Source organism: Wolffia australiana, chromosome 12, assembly GCF_029677425.1.
Source record: "Wolffia australiana isolate 7733 chromosome 12, ASM2967742v1".
Taxonomy (NCBI): Eukaryota; Viridiplantae; Streptophyta; class Magnoliopsida; order Alismatales; family Araceae; genus Wolffia; species Wolffia australiana.
This window is the reverse complement of record NC_135846.1, coordinates 13,497,333-13,515,774: the sequence shown is the minus strand read 5'-3', so window position 1 is coordinate 13,515,774 and position 18,442 is coordinate 13,497,333. Positions and strand designations below refer to the sequence as shown.

Below are 18,442 nucleotides of genomic sequence, written 5' to 3'. Positions count from 1 at the left end.
GCTACTGATATCTGATATTGCCATCTAGAATCCAAAAATCAGTTGAGGCGGATATCAGATTTCTCATTTTTGATATCCACTTCAACATCCATCCCGATATCGGCATCGAGACTGCGGGAGAATCTTAACAGTGACAAGCAAAAGTTGCGACTTTACGAGCAGTCTACTAAACCAGGCTTAGCAAGTGAACTTACAATTCCTCACCACATCAGTCCTTGAGCGTTGGTTAGTTTAATTAAATAATAACTATTATTAAATAAATAATAAATAATAAATAAATAAATAATAAATAATAAATAATAATAATAAATAAATAAATAATAAATAAGTAAATAATAAATAAAGAAAATATTGGGCCTTTATGGATTCAGAAAAGCCCATACAGTACAAGGTATAAATAGGTAAAGCCCATTTAATCAAACAAAACAAAGAGAAGTTCTAGAGTTGGAGTAGCTCGGTTCTTCGGCAATGGCGAACGATGATCTCTTCGTGGGGCTTCCGCCGCCATCGGCCGTGATCCCTGACACGCCTATAATCTCTAGAACTGATTCTTCTTCTTCTTCTTCTTGTTCTTCAGCTGGTGTTAAGGTTCCTTTTCCTGCTCTCAAGAGCTCGCTCAAGCGAGAAAAGCCTCCTCAATCGCCCGCCGAGGGTGCGTGGTAATCCCTTGCGTTTATTCTACAATTATGGCGATTTTAAACGTATTTTTTTCGTGATTTCTGTTTTTCTCTGCTCTTTGTGGGCGGCGGTTCCCTGATAGGGTTTCGTTGGCTCTAGAAGGAATTGAAAGCTTTGTTAATCACGTTCATATCCTTTACTTGTATATGTTTACGAATTGATCGGAAACTCTTGATTTTAAATAACTTAGAACTACTCTGAAGACTGTTAACGATTTGAAACTCCTGATTTTCCTTGAATTCCAAATCGAAATTCGTTTGGAATTCGACCTTACGAAATGGATATTCTGGGAATGACCTAATTTCTGATTTCAAAGTCTTGATTTTCCTTGAATTCCAAATTGAAATACATATGGAATCCAACCCGGGAAAATGGATATTCTGGGAATGACCTCATTTCTGATTCTCAAAGAGAAGACGAAGCTTTCACATTTTAAAACGTTAAGGAACTCATATATATATATGCAGTGGCAACCCAGAAGCGGATTAGGTTCAAAACAACGACTGAAGCCTCTGAGGCGCAAGTGATAGAAGCAATGAACAAAATATCATCTCATATAAAGAATCCATCAAAGTTTAGCAAGGCATCGAAGCTTGCCCTGCAGCTGATCCAGGCTGAGAGTGTCAAGGCCAGCACTAGTGATCATTTCTTCGCCATACTTGAGGCAGCCATGGCTTCCCCCTCAGCTTGCATTGATCCTTCGGTTCGAGCTGACTATCAGGCGCTGTTTACTGCCGCTCAATCTGTTTCTGAGGTGAATACTTGCCTTGATTTCTTTTTTTTGTTTCTCCTTCAGTGATTCAAACATGAATCTCTGATATTCTCTCTTCTCCTTTCGTGCCTTAGTTTTTCTCCACCCCCCAGAAGGAACAGTTGGTCATTTGGAACATAAGGGCAGTCGTCGCCAACAATCTTTACACGGACGATAGCTTTGTGGTATGAAGCTCTGTCGGACTTTTGCATCTAGTTTTCACTTTGGATTTGATTTGATTAAGTGTTCGCATATTATGGCAAAAATCTTTATCCTCATCGAAAAACCCTTGATCGTCATAATAGTCATGCTGCCACAGAAAAATCATGATGATGACGACGATTTAATCATCATCTCTCATCATCTGAGCAAGTTTACCGTAGGGCTTGACGAGAGGTGATGATGAGGTGAAGTCATTGTCATTGTCATCATCCTGGTGAGGATGAGAGACGAAGATGATGGTGATTCCTTCATCATCATCATCATCATCTTAGCAAGGATGAATGTCAGGAATGACGATAATGCATGATCATTCTTTCATCCTTGTCTGTTGTGCTGGTGAATACTAATTTGAATGATTTTTTTGCAGTTCTCGAAGGCAGCTGGGAAGATTAAGGATGCAATATCAAGTCTCCCTATTGCCACAGAGGAGGACGATGTCGAGGAAGTGCTGCCTCCAACAGAAGAAAGTGCGGACCCGTTTGGCCTTGATGCTTTACTTTCAAAGGATTCAGGAAAGAACGAGAAACAAAAACCCTCTGAGATAAGAGAAGAAGGAGATCGCTCGCAGAAGCTCTTCCTCAAGTCACGGAGAGAATCTCTGATCCAGTGCTTGGAGATTGCAGCCGGGCGATACAGAATCCCTTGGTAATCTTCATCTTCATCATTGTGGAGGATGACAAGTCGTCATTCTCTATTTTTAGTCTTTAAATGAAGAGGACAAGACATCATCGTCATGTCAACAGCTTGCATACAAAGGGCAATGATGAACTCATCATTGTCACTCTATCAAAAACAAATGTTGTGGATGATGTCCCTCACGCATGACGAAATCTACATCTTTGGCAGATGAAACCATCTTCTCCCTGAGCGTTTGTTATGTCCTGTAAGGTGTAAGGATTGACATGTCCAGTCATGACGTGGTGGAAGGATGGTGGATGGTTGACGATCCATGATCTGACCAATGGCAATTGACAGTTTGTCCTGTTAGGCGTACTTACAATTTAGAAAATTCTGTCACAGTATGTCACTGATATCGATCCACAATCTCGATATGAGATATGGATGATATTAGAACTCCAAATGGTAAGAAACGTATATCGATCGATAGGAAAAACGTTGGAGAACACTCTCACTCAATGTCAGAGGGAAAGATAGGGAAAAGAGATCAATAGAAATAGGAAATATAGGCTCCTCGTGTTTCCTCGCTCTGGATGGCAGGCCCGATCCTGCTCCCCAGCCTCTGCCACCGATGGCAATTGACTTCTCAATCCGATGACCTGCTGGTTGCCGATGCCCTTTATTTATACCAAGTCTCCCACATGCTTAGTCAACGTGTGAGTCAACTCACACGTTCCTGCATTTCTTCCTTTGATATTATGTAGAGAAGAAGCGTAACGTATCAGTCACCATCATGAAGCCCCCTAGTCCTATCGTCATCAGCTGGATGGTGCCACCAAACGTCCCCAAAGTTGCTGCTGCTCTCTCTCTCTCTCTTGCTCTTGCCCTCTCTCTATCGTAGTCTCTCACTCTTCTTCTCTCCCCCCCTTTAAAAAGCTCTGTCTTTAAAAAGGACAGAGGGGGAGGGGAGAGAGAGAGAAAGAGCAAGAGACAGAGCTTTTCCTTTTTCTTAAAAATTCATCACTGCCATCATCAAGATATCATCTCATGCCTCTAGCCCCTCTGTCATCCATCATGTCTTCGTCAACTGTCATGCCACTAGTGCCACGATCAGGTGTTTTTCTCGCCCGTTATTTCACGAGTATGTGGGATAGGATGGGTAATCATCAACCCATCCACTTATGAACACTAATCCCCACTTGCTTTCCTCTCTTAATTTTCTGTTCTTAATTCTCTTAATCTTCCCAATTATTCAGGGCCCAGACGGTTATCGACATATTGGCGAAACATGCCTTTGACAACATACAGAGGTTTGTTTCGCCACAGAGAGAGGCAGTGAAGAAGCTATGGGCATCGATCAGGGACCAACAAATCAGGAGGAAACAGGGGAAATCAGTTTCAGGGAAGTTGGACGTGACGGCATTTGAATCTCTTCAGGAGAAGTATTCCCATGTGAAGATCAGCATTCGTCGTGCGATCGGCGGCAGCGGCGATCACCGTGCTGAGCAGTGGCTTGGTTAGTCCTGACTTTCCTGATTACTATTCTTAGTCCACATTACTATTATCTTTCCTGACTACTGTGCTCAAGAAGTATAATGCGTTTTAGATGTTTATAATACGAAAAAAATAATTTGATTTGTGGGAATGAAAGGAAAGAAATCTCTAACTTGCTGAATACCGTTGAGCAATTCGTACCCACTAATGTGAGTCTTTTCAGAAAATAACTACAATTCTTAGTCCACATTACTATTATCTTTCCTGACTACTGTGCTCAAGAAGTATAGTACATTTAAAATGTTTATAATAGGAAAAAAATAACTTGATTTGTGGGAATGAAAGGAAAGAAATCTCTAACTTGCTGAATACCGTTGAGCAATTTGTACCCACTAATGTGAGTCTTTTCAGAAAATGAGAATAACTGCCAACGAAAAAGGAAATATGTCATTTTTAATCATTTCCAGTCCATAATACTGAGCTCAGCATTCTGTAAGTTAGAGAGAGCATTGTTGGCAAAATGATATAAAATTATGCAGACACAAGTGCATTTATGAAAATGTAATATGACTTATTTGACTAACCTTAATGTTTGAAGAATTCCATCCATGATTTTTTCATGCATAAAAGTGACTTTTGGATTATGTTTAGTGTGCTTTTGGATCATGGGATATGAAGCACTTGGGTATTTGCTTAGTTGTGTCAGGAAAAAGGATTTGTGAGATTATCACTTTCAAACCAACATCATCTAATATTTGATATGACCAACAAACCACAACTTTGGCGTCTGTATAATGCCTACCTCTAAACCTTCCAAAAAATGAGGGAATATTCAAAAAATATGGAAGCCCCAGTTAACGATCTTCAAGAATCTTGACCAGCGGCCTCATTTTTTTATAAAAAATAGGCTTTGCAAGATAGGGCTGAGGTATTTGGAAAAAAAAAATTGTTGAGGATGTTGAATTGAAGGAGTCCAAAATATGTAGCTGACCTACCAAGAATTTAGCGATGAGGCAAAATCACACCCTTAAATAAGGACAGTTTCGGTCTGACTGAAGTCCGGTTTGACCGAACCAAACCAGACCTGCAGTCAGCCTTTTGGGGGTGACTGAATGTTCCGGCCCTGTTTTGGCTCACACCGAGACCTTGTTATAATATTTTACAACATTGAAATTATAAATATCATTATTATTATAGTTTACATAACGAGAGAGAAGTACATTGGTGTCCCTGATAGAAAACACAAGGCTCTCATCCTTATTTTCACACAAGGATATAAGACACACCACAGTGAAGGAAACTGGAGAAATGGGAGAACTGCACTTGTTATTCATCAAGTGAACCACACGCACATTTATAGTGCAGTGATACAATTTTTCAAAGAAACTTTATAATGAAACATTTCACATAAATTTTAAAGACAATTGGGAACTTCTAGAATTACTAGAGGAGTTGCATCTCTTCACCTTGACTTTCCAAAAAGATATCTGTCATTTAACATCTAAGGGTCAAGATTAAACAAAAAAAACCCCTTAATCTTGATGTCATCCTGCAACAATTCACAAACTAATGGTTGCAAATGATATTTGACTTTGCCGCTGCTCTTCGTTCTTTCTTTTTTAACCAAAGTAGTGCTCCCAACCCCTAAGATTTTTCTTCATCATTCCATTACAATAAAAAAGATAATATCCCTTTGGGCTGTTTCTCATTGGCTTTCTTATGCTTTATTCGTTGAGGTTTCTTCTCTGCGAATAAACACAATCCAATTTCTCAAAAATATATGGGAATATGCATGCAGCCTTGCGGTGTCCACATCATCCAACTCTACAATCATACACTGATGCTCTCCCCTGAAGGTTTCTTCCGTGGCCATGTGAAAGATGCAAGACTTACTATTGTATAGCATGGTGTGACCCTGAAACCTGTGCATGTAATCTTCACAGGAAAATATAGACCCCTGCCTGGTGGACACATAGTCCCTTTCTTGGGTGGTGGCATAGTAGCTGAAGAACATCACACATAGGGTGATAGAAATGTAATAAGTCAGCACACTCTTTGGCACTTGTCAAATAGAACTGATGATGAGGGCAGGCCGTGTGGAATATCTATTCTAAATAAACATCATGAACAACGGAATAATTTCTTCTTTTAACAAGAAGAAATTCTTCTGTTGTTCATGCTTTTCATTTGGGGCAAGCTCATCCTCTATCTCCACGTTGACCTATAGAATCCTTTTCTCCTTAGTCTTTGTCTCTATTAGTCTACATCATAATAAGTGAGAGTACTAGTCAAAGTGCAGCTGCTCATGTTATCTTCATCTTTCATCAATGCTATGAACTTGGAGGGCTCCTCTTTTTTTTCCTAAATCAAGGATGACAGAGTCCTTCACCCTTGGCAGAATATGAATCCTTCCAATCTAAGTTTGCGTAGTTACCTCAATGGAAGCAACTCACAATCGGTCATCTGGCTGCTAGCTCTTGTGCCAAGAAACCAGAAATCATCTTGTGATGCTCCATTACCTCCTCCTTTGGGTTGAACTCATCATGTTCTTCAATGAAAGCTAGGATCAACATTATTGGCTCCCTTTCCTCCATCTTGACCATGTTCAGCTGCTCTTCCTTCTTCTCATTTTGGCATTCTAATGCAAAATGCCTAAATTTTGGCAGATGTAACACTTCATGCCAGACTTATCACGAGGCTTCTTCTCGTGTCCATCTCCACTGTAGTTGTTGCTCCTATGGGTCAAATTGATCCATCGTTAATTAATGTAAACAATGACACAGTTAATTAATTTTTAAGGCCAATCGAGGTTATTTAGCCATTGGAGTTGTTAACTAGACGGACATATTGGCGTAGAAAGCCAGACACAAATGCTTTAAGAAAAATACTCACTTAGTATAAATAGGGGAATCCCTGAACAAAATTCACGAGGACTATCATGATAGTAAAATAAAGAGAATATTCCTCTGATGATTTTCAAACACGAATGAATGATTAGCGTTTGAAAGTTGACCATAGCGGAAGTCATCCTAAGAGCATCAAACAGATGAGGGACTATATGTACATAGTAACAGATGATGGATAACTTGCATGAGTGAGTCAGTACACGCTCTTTTATATCTTCTAGAGCATGAGGTGTAGCTTGGCACCCCATGACCTATTAGTTTTAGGCGATAAGAAGAACTAGGAGCAACAAGTACCACAGAGATGTAGGCGAGGACTGTCCTCTATATTCCATTACCTTTGCCAAGGATTTTATTCCATTGTCTTTCTTGAGCTGTCTCCTCTTATTCTAAAGGTGAAAAATCCCATCTTGAACACTCAATTGTCTTTATGAACTTATTGATGCATTAAAACTAAGGTTGTTTACAATTCCATGAATAAGAACTTGTTTGTTTTAGTCAAAGTAAAACCATCCGCCCTTATGACATTTTTGGTGTCTCAGATCTAAGGACCACCTAAAAAACTGTGACATGAATCAACATGATGGATATTTTACTATAATACAATTTAGGGATTGATATAAATCAATTCATGAAACTCATATTTGCTAAATAACACCCACCATCTAACCTTAGAGTGTTATAGTAATGATAATTCAGTTGACCATACTCATCATATGAGTGGGAATAGATAATGATATTCTATTTGGGTACTTTAATGCCCTTCTCAAGTATAATTTGAACAGGGAAAATGATCTCATCATAATTCACTAAATCGGATCATGTATTTGTGGACTATATTATTAGAATGAACTATGAAATGTATGATTGGCTAGCTATTGAAATATATTTGTATCACTTTGAAGATACTGAGATTAATCTACTCCTTATTCACATGATAGGGATCCATAGATTTCCATAAGGTAATCACAAGTGCTAGATGCTTTCCTCCACTGTGCTTAAGATGATAAAAGAACTCATAATATGGAGCTGTTTCTTCCTCTTCAAGTGTGATAAAAAAAATCTACAATTTTAGCCACTAGATTTTTCTTGGGATAGTCCAATCCAACATAATCTGATATTATTTGAAATGCTGAAAGATATTATGCTTCAGTTCTAAAGTTTCAAGCCAATGATTTGGAACTTTACACCTCCCCTCGTCCCCATGTCGCTGTCAAAGATTCCCTTGATTCCCAACAGCCAGCAATCATCTCTAACCTCATTTTTCATTGTTTTCAGTTTTATGTGACAATTGATGGAGGCAAAATAATATTTTTGCCATTCAACCAAGAAACCAAAAAGATTGAACATGTTTATGTTCTGATTAGTTGTCTAGTTATTCATCTTTTTTAGTACTCATCCTCTGATTACTTGTCACTGTTAATTCAGGATGACTATTAAGTTTATTTCATCCTATCCTTCTAGAAAAAAACATAGATACATTGGTTAACATCAACCAACTTCTCTCTATCTTTCATTTATCCATCTAACAAAATTTACATCAGTATCTTCAAACTTACGATCTTGCTACGTACACATATACATCTAAATTTATTTATAAACTATTCCTATTGATGCAGAAAAAATCCATTTATCTTTACCTCTCTATATTTAAATGCGTATATTTATGTTCATCTATTTAACCATCTTAACTATCATACATGGTTCCCATTTTTTTACATTTGATTATCCTTTATTACGTACATCAAATATGCTAGTAGAAATGAAGGGACAACAGTAGAAGACTTGTGGAAGTTATAGAACGCACGCCACTGCAGAATGAAGGAAGATGAGATAATGATGGAGAGTGAGGATATCAGAAATATTGAATAAAATGAAAGGATAGAATAGGCAAGTGATAAGAGGGATATATGGGAAGGAGAAAGAAAATACTTTGAAGAGAAGTTTGAGATCAGATGCGTGGAAATTCATAGAGGAAAGTATTCACAATGTTGAAAAATGTAAGAGCTGATGGAAATTGAGAGAGGAAAATATCAGGAACAGAAATGGGTGATTCAATGAATTCTGGAAATAAGCCATTGTTGTAATATTTTTTGTGTAGAAAATAATATCTATTATCATTAAATATTTGTTTTATAGGCTTATGAGAGTATACATAGTCGAGGGCATAATTGATATTGAGTTCCCAATTACTAAATGTTTGCATGTAATTTCAGAAATGAAGGTTACTCTATCTAGAGAGATGCAAGTTTCTCTGACCTTACAATTTAATAAATTATGGAGTAGGAGAAATGGAGATAGATTACCTTGTCGCACCTGAAACGTTGTCCTATAAGCACTAAAATTTCAAATATTATGATGTCAGAAAAAGTATGGAAAATAAGCACTAGCCAATCCAATATACCTTAAGTCTTCTTTTATTGTTTTGCTGAATAGAGATTGAGGGGATTATGGTTAACTGGTTATACATCAGTACGATAGAACATATTAATATGAAGTTAAATATTTCTGATTTGAATTCAGCTTGATCCATTTGCTTATACAAAAATATTCTCCTCGGATGAAGAATAATTCACAAAGGATACCCCTGGGATGAAACTTTTATCTCGTCCTCCATCTAAATGTGGAGGCTTTGTCAAAAGATTTGGTCGCATGATGGAAATCTAATCATATTTTCATATGGAACCCTATCAGCCTTGAAGAAAAGTAGTTCTATCTTGCATTAAGTTTGTTAATGACACTGTCATCTATGTTGTGAACTCATTATTATTTACTGCATTTGAGTATTTTCCAGGGCAATATTTTTCATCAGTAGACAACATTTTCATATTTTGATTAAATTTATCAAACTTTTAAAATTAATTACGAGAATATGACCAGTGGTTTTTTGGTTTTTTTATCTCATACAATTCAAGAGTCTTAATTCCAATCATAGGGCATATGCATGCTTAACTCAAACAAGAATTAGTTGGAAGGTTACTTTATTTATAAGGAAACTGTACAACTTATACCAGTAGCAAAAGATGAAACTATGGTTTATAGAGCTTGTATTATAACATAAGAAATCCTTTACAGAGCACAAAGCATAACAACAAAGAAAACAACACATCATAACAGTTTGGGAGACATCCTTTCGCACATAGAGTTTGGTATGAGATAATACTGGCCGAAGATGATGAACAAAGTCTGTGACAGTTGATAATGTACAAGGCAAGTTGCATCAAATGCATCTGGGGCTCAGAAGGAGCACTAGCCCCCCCCTTTTATAACATACCTTATGAACAACTGAATCGTACACATGAAGGCCATTTATAGATACCGCAGTATGGGGACTATCTGGATTGCAATTCTCAATCGTACACATGAAGGCCATTTATAGATCAATGACAGGGCCGATTCATGTCTTTCTTTGACAACTTGCACTCCTTATGAACAACTGAACAATTACAGATATTATTTTTAGATTCAGATCATGAATAATATTCACATTATTCTCATCATATTGAAGAAATAGATTGAAGAACCCAACCAATATATACAATTATTTTTTACTTCATGATAGAAATGGCTGTTGAAAGTACTCAAAGAACCTGAAGAATATTGGATGCACAATGGAAGAGTTGATGTCATTAGCCAACTTTATACAAGGATGTGCTGATGTTTCCTTCCAGAGGAAAAATTGTTGGACCCATCACCGGCCTGCAGACGTAGGATGCAATAAAAGTTTCATCCCAAGGGTTCCATACAATATATCATTGTATCCTACATCTCGAAGTACCGAGACATGAAATAGACTAAATATTAAAGGATACTCAAGTAAATTGTGGTATAATTTTAAATTATCCATAAAAATAACTTATGTAAGTTGTTAAGGTCGTGAGATGTTTCTTGAGCTAGATTTTTTTTGATATCTGACTTCACTAAGTTTTCCCGATATCTTGATTTCAGATGCTCATATTGGATATCAGTTTTCCCGATATCTAGATTTTTTTTAAATATCTGATGTGGATATCCCTCCTAATATATGTATTGACCTTCATCTAATGCAAAGATAAGTGGATTATAGGCTAATATTTTTAAACTTAAATGTGTTAGCCTAATTACTAATTGGGGAAGGAGAATCTTTAGATAACTGATAACATGATAAATGCATGCATATTTCCATACATTTTAGATGTTTTCCATGTTTTTATTTGAATTAACCAAATATTTATGCATTACCTAGAAATTCTAATTTTTACACATTATGGTTATTTTTCACTAACTTCCTTGAATTCTTTGAATTCAAGAAGTTTGACTGCTGATGAGTATTTTATATTTCCAAATGTGGAGAAACTTAGGAAATTGGAGAATTTTTGGAGCTTAGTGATTATCAAGATGGGCTTGAATGGATCAAGTGCAGTTGTGGACCTTCAAAAGAGAAATCTGAGGAAGATGGGCCACTACCTAACCTTCTCATTGGGTTCTCAAAAGCCTTCCAAAGAAAGAAGTTGAAGATTACAAGGGGTAGCTTTCAACCCATGGAGAAAAAGAGGCAAAAATGGCATGAAAAGAAAGTAATTGTTCCTATTTATAAATACTCCTTTCAACCCTCATTTCCCCTCATTATGGACATGCCCTAGAAAGTTTATGGCCATAAGGACAAGGTATATTTTAGAATCCAGGTTGTTCAACCTGTTTAATGTAAGTTTGTTGAAGTTTTCATTCAATCTCGTCTCTTGTTTGCATTGAAAAACACATGGTCCTTGAAAAATATAAGGATCCAGACTTGAGAGGAAGCATTGAGGGCTCACCAGAATTTCATTGAGGTTTAAGGAGCCTAGATTTACATTTCTCCATCATTATCCATCCATTTACCCTTAAAATCAATCATTTTCTCACTCTAAATGCTCAATTTTCCTACTTTGTCTCTCTAAAATTGACTCTTTCTCTCTCTAGACCTTTTTCTATATCCCTATTTCGTCCCCAAAAAATTTCATTAAAAACGTTCTTAATTTAGAACTTCAAATTCCATCACAAACTCCTACATTCTCTTTATTTTGTCTCTCTATCTCTTCATTTCAGTCATTTTCTCTCTCTAAAATCCATTCCTATCTCTCCCTAGATCCTCCATTAATTTCATTTAAAATCCCAAAAAACAATCCTATTAAAAAAATCAGTTTTATCCTTTAAAAAAATGAATTCCCCCCCTTGCTGCTGCCGTGGACTGCCATTCGGTGCCATGCAGCGCTTGTGCATTGCTTGTAAGGCAGGGAAACTCCTCTGCCTACCGGTTTATGCACAGGCAGTGCCCACGACCGTAGGGCACAGGAGTGCCTATGCAGGACTTAGCCAAATCGGCTATGTCCTGACCCTATTGGGCCAAGCCCAATTGGGCTGACCCATTTAGCTAAGCCCTGTCTTAGTGGGCTGATCTTTAGTGGGCTGACCCCCTAAGGCCAGCCTAAAAGGACCAGTATTGAGCCCGCCGACCCAAAGGCCCAAACAGATCCGCCGCTGCCGCCGCCCACCACCACCTCTCCACCGCCGGCGATCGCCAGAGCAGGTATTTTCCTCATTTTTTGCATTTAAAAATTATAAAAAATTAGGAAAAATTAGAAAAACTTTTTCTGCATTTAAAAATTCTAAAAAAATCAGGAAAAATCCTTATAATGAATATAATAAATTTCTAATGATTATAACATCTAAAACAAATTCTTAAAAAAGTCTATAACCCTCGTTTTGAATATTTCTAGTGGTTTTGGGTGTAAAATAAATTCAAGAAAATTATATTAATATTTTTTTTCGATTTCTGGTGTTAATTATAATTAGGAAAATTAGTTTTAAGTATTTTTAGTGTTTTTATTTGTATTTCTACTTCAATTTAAGTCATAGGAAATTATATAAACTGAATACAAATCCAGAAAAATCCTAAAAATTACATTTCTTACTTTTAATCCCCTTTGCTTCATTCCAAGCTTGAGAAAATTTCTGAAATTAAATTTCTGCCTCTCTGTTGATCGACCTGTTACTTTCCCTATATTAATTATAGAGTATTTAAGTGGAAATGTTCATAAATATTTTTGGTTGTCTGAAATAAAACATAAAAACCTTGAATTTGGACTTTTCAACACCCCACAATGGCAGAAAGCCAAAAACTATTGATTGAATGACCTTTTTAGTATCCATGAATCAAGACATAAAGCTAAAAACAAAGGCAGAAATAGGGCAATGAGAGCGAGGCCAACACTAGTACATGGTATTAATAGGTTAATTTGATGACATTTACTATTTTATTTTTAAATTGGTTATAAATGTGTGTTGTCAAGCCAAAAATGATTAAATCTATCTTTAGAATGCTGAATTTTTAGGGATTTTTCTAACAATTTATTATGAAAGAAAATATTATTATTATTCCCAATATTCTTTTCCCTGAAGTTTTTGATTTTATATTCGTAACGATACAACTTTTCTAAGTTGATTTATAGTTATATTTTTTAGGTTATATTAAAATTTGTATGGATTTTAAGACATTTTGCGGTTTTCCTTTCTGCCTTGGCGCGTGTTGCCAATCTATGTGTCAAACGGTGACAAATGAGTGATTATAGTTAATGATTAACGACAGCCAAGAATTTAAGTTTGTGAATGATTAGTGTCAGCCAATCAATAAAAGGAAATGGTTATTGCATCGCAGTCAGCCATTACATAATGACATTTAATGTTAACAACTCTCTCGTAGTTTTTGTTTTGCATGGGTGACCTGGCCCAACAAAAAAGGTGTTTTTTGCAATGCAGAGACTGAGGCAATTTCAACATTAAAATCATTATTTTATAGATTTTCTATATGTTGACTGGTCAAAAATAACTTTGCTCGATGACATATGACACGACACTTGGCACCACTTGTACATGTTGCCCTTACATGTGCACGTGGCACCTATGTGTTATTCCCTAATTAGAGAAGCTAAGACAAGAGGATGATGTGATGGCTGCGATTAAATCAAAGGGCCCTTGCAGTCATCCCCGTCGGCCGGCCAGTGCTGGCCGGCGACACAGGGGGGAGGGGACAATAAGGCGATCCAACGGCTTGGAAAAGTCATTGGATCAAGAGAGAATAAATTAAGGATCGAGAAAGAAGCTTTCGCAACCCTATAAAGACATTTTCTGTTTACTAAACATGCCATCTCTTGTCGCAGGAAGAAGGCAAACGGCAGAGGTCCATCTCGAGATTTGGAGCATGCGGCAACATTGTGACAGCTCTGGCGGAGTGCAGACGGTTCAGGGAGGCTTCAGGGAAGAGCTAGGGGAGCTTTGATCTGTGCCATCATGGAGGAGAAGTGATGTCGGACGTTGTCGGGGATGTCGTCTAGTCGGCACCGAGTATGATGGCTCGGTACCGATAAGTGATGGTGGTATCGAACGTCGATGGTGTCGTCGTCCGACGGGTGAAACCCTAATGGGTTATGTAACTAAGACGTGATGAGATGCATCCTACGTGTCGTACGTGCAGGCTCTGACTCGAGGGAGGTGCCGAACTCCAAGCTTGGACGGGGTCGCCGGTTGATGGCGAAGGTGGCCTCTCAAACCTCGTCGGATTGATGAAGATGTCTATGGCTGAACGGAATCAATTTGTAGGGCTCGCACGTATCAGACGAACTTGTCCGTACCAGTAAGACGCTCAACATTGTCATAGTCTCTCAAATGTTACTCTCTCACCTACCTAGTCCGAGCATGGTAGAGTCAAGACGAAAGCGTACTGCAAATGGTAATTAAACGAGTAGTAGGAGAGGACGGCGTACCTCGTCAGCGCGTGGCTCATCGTGTAGTGTCATCGACGGTCGACGGTGATCAGAGCGGGTGTGGCAGAGAGTCTCCAGAGAGATCACAGTGGCTCGATGAGCAAAGGGCAATGTCGGGGCTACGAATCAAGGGCGAAGAGGAGAGGAAGATGAGGGCGTTAGCATCCGCGGCTCAAGCCGATAGCCAACCTCCGTTGGTGCGACCCTAGTGGTGGCGCAACACCAACGTCGACGAGTAGTTGCAGCGAGTAGAGCGGCCACGGGACAGTCCACCTTCGTGGCAGATGACTGATTGATAACGTGGCGATTATCAGGGGTGTGGTCGGTCGACCGGGCTCACACTAGCGAGCAGTGTCACATGCGATGGTTCTACTCAGCGGATTTGCAGCAGCAAGTTGCAAGCTCGGACCACCAGGTGGTGATCTGGCTTCTGTTGCGGGGTGATTCATTGACTGGCTGCTTAGGGAGAGATGGCCTTGGCATGGGGAGTCAATTGGCATGTGTCGAGCGATGGCTTTCTGAACACCAGCAGCAACAATGATTTCTTCTGGCTCTTGGAGCATCAGCAGAAGTTGGCGACAATAGAATTTGCCCACGGACACCAGCGGTGGCGGTAGTAGATTCTTGGAGCGTCAGCTGAATTGACGGCAATAGAGCAATTCCCCGAACACCAACAGCGGCAACAGAACTAGCTCATGGTTCCTGGGATTAATGGTGATCAACGATGATGAGAAAACGTGCGATAGGTAAATTTTGTGAGATTTTTTATCAGAGGGTCGAGACCCCACGGTGGACTGGGTGCGATCGTCGATCAGCGGCCTCAGGTCATCCGATCACGCAGCTACAGAGGGAGGAAACTCGATCAGCGATCGGGAGATGTTCTTTTGGCAGCCGCCGTCAAATTCCCTAGTATGTTGGAGCTCGACTTTTACCAACGGAGGGTGGATTTCACCCTAGTGATTAGGAATTCAGGAGCGATTCCGACCTGCGAACATGTAGAATTCTCCTTTTCCCTTCCTTCCTCGTTCTTCCTCTTCTCCCCCCCTTTTTTATATCTCTTCTCTGAAGAAGAGGGAGACCAGAAATAAAAAAAATGACGTACTTTTATTTTTCTTCGTGGTCTGCCAAACTAGGGCGCCCCCTCGTCCCTTATAAAGGGGAAGAGGTCAATTGGGCCCCCTTAGGTGGGTCAACAAGGGGAAAATGGGTCCAGGGGGGCCTTATAAACTGGGCCCCCATTACACATAGAAGGGAATGGGGATTTAAAATAAAATAAAATAGGAAAAGGGGGAAATGGGAGGTCCCTTTCCCCTGATGATAAAACGACGGACTTACGGGACACATCGCAAATGCGGTGAAAACACAACGACGAGAACGGGAAAACACAAAACACGAGAAAAAGAATGATGAAAAATAAAATTCGATAATTGGGCATCTTTCACCACGCTTTCGATGACGGTGGCCGGTGGCATGGACAACATCGTTGGTGATCCTTGATGGCATGCGCCATCAAGAAGAGTGAGGGAGACTGCACGCCGAAGTTCGGCAGTTGCGACCAGCCCCACCACTCTTGCTCATTGAATCAGGACACATCTGGTAGTTCCTTCGCCTAAACTGTTTGATACTCAGACGTAGAATACTATAAGTTTGATTCAAGTGATTTCCATCAATTATGAAGCTTGATTCCATCAAAATGTGGTGTTTTGATTTCATTCAGGCATTTTGTCAAGCACCTAGAGTGCATTCAAAGTTCATCATCGATTTCTCAAAGTTTCTGTTGATTCTACTATAGAAAAATCTATATATATATATGATAAGCCAAAAATAGGGGTGAATTTTGTAATTTTATAATCCCTTGTCGTTGTTAATTTTAGCTTATGCAATAAAATTTATAAAACCTTCACTTAAGATGTATGATAAGTAAGATTATCATCCAAGGGAAGCTAGTAAGGAATCCAATTGATGATTTACTTGAATAACTTGACCCTAATTGGGGTTAGTTTAATCTTCAGTAATGATCAAATGACCCAAATTAGAGGAGGAATTTAGAAAGGGAGGTAGGAGAGATGGGATGAATAGAAGAAATTAGAAGCTCTAGATTGACTTCTTTGATCCGAAAAGAAGGATCAAAGTGGTCAATTAGAGAGGTTGAGAAGAAAAATATGATTTGGTTTGCATTTGAATTTGAGGAAATTGGTATCACAATTTACTAACTACTAGATCATAAGTGCAATACAATATCTCCCAGAAATTAAGTTTTTTCTATAGAATTTTTAATGTGCAAATGGACTAGCTATGTAAATTCACAATCTTCCCTCTCAATCCCAGTAAAGGCTTGTACATTCCACTCAAGCCTAGCGATTTAGAAATTCAGACCAAGATCAAGAAGAACGATGAAGAAATGCACTAAAACATCATCCAAAATACACTAAAAGTTCAATTACAATGAAGAAATAAGTACCAAACAGGTTGATCCAGGCTGAAGCTCCTCTCTGGCTTGCAGCTGTGATAGAGCACCCTCCATAATGACCCCCTCTTCTCGAAATTTGGCTTTTATACTTAGGTTACATGGTAAAAATTACCATTTTACCCTCATTTAGTAATTAATTTGTATCTATCAATGTAGGCTTGATCTGAATGGTCCAACCATACAAATAGATAGTGGAGGTTAAGACGAGCAATTTCAACCAATTCTAACCATTGGATTGGAATTCATTTATTTATTAAAATTTTTCTTCACATGCCATGATGTGTCGACGGTGGATTAGCTGGGGCAATTTGAATTTCATTTTCGGGTTGAATCTCTGATCGCCACGTGCCCCCGGCAAAAATAAAAAAACAAAGACAAAAGATAAAAAAAAACACAAGTTGTACGTATAGAACACACTCAGCTGTGCGTTTGCACAACGCTTTTCAATCATCATTTTCCGCGTCACTCCCCGTGCGCGCGCTTTGTATGTGCCGCACGGGCGGTGAACTTCCCGCCCATTGGCACGTTCATCAAGCGCCATCGGATTCTCATCCGCCATCCGAGAGTCGGCCACGTAGGTCACCCGAAAATTCCCTTGTCATTTTGCATTGAAGTCCTTTTCAAATCGTGTATTTGCCAGTTGATGCGGCCCAAAGATAATTGCGTATACACCCTTGTACTCTCTCTCCTCCAATGTTTTCCTGAAATCATAAAAAAATCCTAAGGAATCTCTCTCCTCCGTGTGATTATTTGAATTGTATCTTTATGCTTGCCATGACGACCGAGAGCTGTTTTTAGGGGCATATTTGCAATAAATGTTAAGAAAAATCCTCTTGATTTTAGCATATTGTATCTTAATGTAACACCCTAATTTCTGTCTTTATTTCATGATTTTAGCATGATTTTATGCATTTAAAGAGCTTAAAATTGGGCTGTTATCATATATTTACATCAAAATACTGTTTTCAAGTAATCTCTGATTTTTCCATAATTTTTTGTTAATTATATGAATTTTTAATTATTTATTGAAGCTTGAAATAATTATTTTTGAATGAAAATGGCATATTTAATATTTTATTTCAACATTTATCAGCATGGGAACGAACCAGTGAATTTTCTAGAATTTTTTACGAATTTTTAGGATTTTTCTGAGATTTATTTGAAGAGGAAATGTATTTATTTCAAGGAAAAAAGTATATTTATAATAGAAAAAGAAGTATTTTTATTATTTTCAAACTTTCAAGGGCCTTTTTGCAAACTTTCGTTGCAAAAGACCCTGAAAACAACTCTCAGTCGCCACTGCAGGCGTAAAGATCCAATTTAAAATTTTACAGGGTTTTATTGCAATTGTTAATATATATATTTTTAATGTTTTTAGGAGAAATTGGAGGAGAGAGAGTGCGCCAGGGGCATATACGCAATTACTTTTGGGCGGCGTCCAAAAGCAATTCCAGGCTTTTTAAGGACTTCTCTGCAAAAAGGAGGATTCAAAATGCGCCAGCCAATGAGAGAGCGACATGTCATTGTG

General features: G+C 38.4%; 1 protein-coding gene across 1 annotated transcript; it reads left to right on the top strand.

Moving 5' to 3' along the window:
- Window positions 1-431: 431 nt before the first annotated feature.
- Window positions 432-3,908, top strand: LOC144710526 (nucleolar/coiled-body phosphoprotein). The gene is made up of 5 exons (XM_078584335.1): window positions 432-652; window positions 1,146-1,432; window positions 1,525-1,614; window positions 2,019-2,296; window positions 3,526-3,908. The coding sequence occupies exons 1-5, from the start codon at window positions 469-471 to the stop codon at window positions 3,788-3,790; spliced, it is 1,104 nt and encodes a 367-aa protein (XP_078440461.1). The 5' UTR covers window positions 432-468; the 3' UTR covers window positions 3,791-3,908.
- The last annotated feature ends 14,534 nt before the right edge of the window (window positions 3,909-18,442 follow it).

What these genes read in the sequence shown, in the direction of transcription:
- LOC144710526 (XM_078584335.1), top strand. Translation starts at nt 469, where the DNA reads ATGGCGAACGATGATCTCTTCGTGGGGCTTCCGCCGCCATCGGCCGTG. An exon ending in TCCTCAATCGCCCGCCGAGG is followed by an intron (nt 653 to 1,145) that starts GTGCGTGGTAAT and finishes ATATATATGCAG; the next exon opens with TGGCAACCCAGAAGCGGATT. An exon ending in CCGCTCAATCTGTTTCTGAG is followed by an intron (nt 1,433 to 1,524) that starts GTGAATACTTGC and finishes TTCGTGCCTTAG; the next exon opens with TTTTTCTCCACCCCCCAGAA.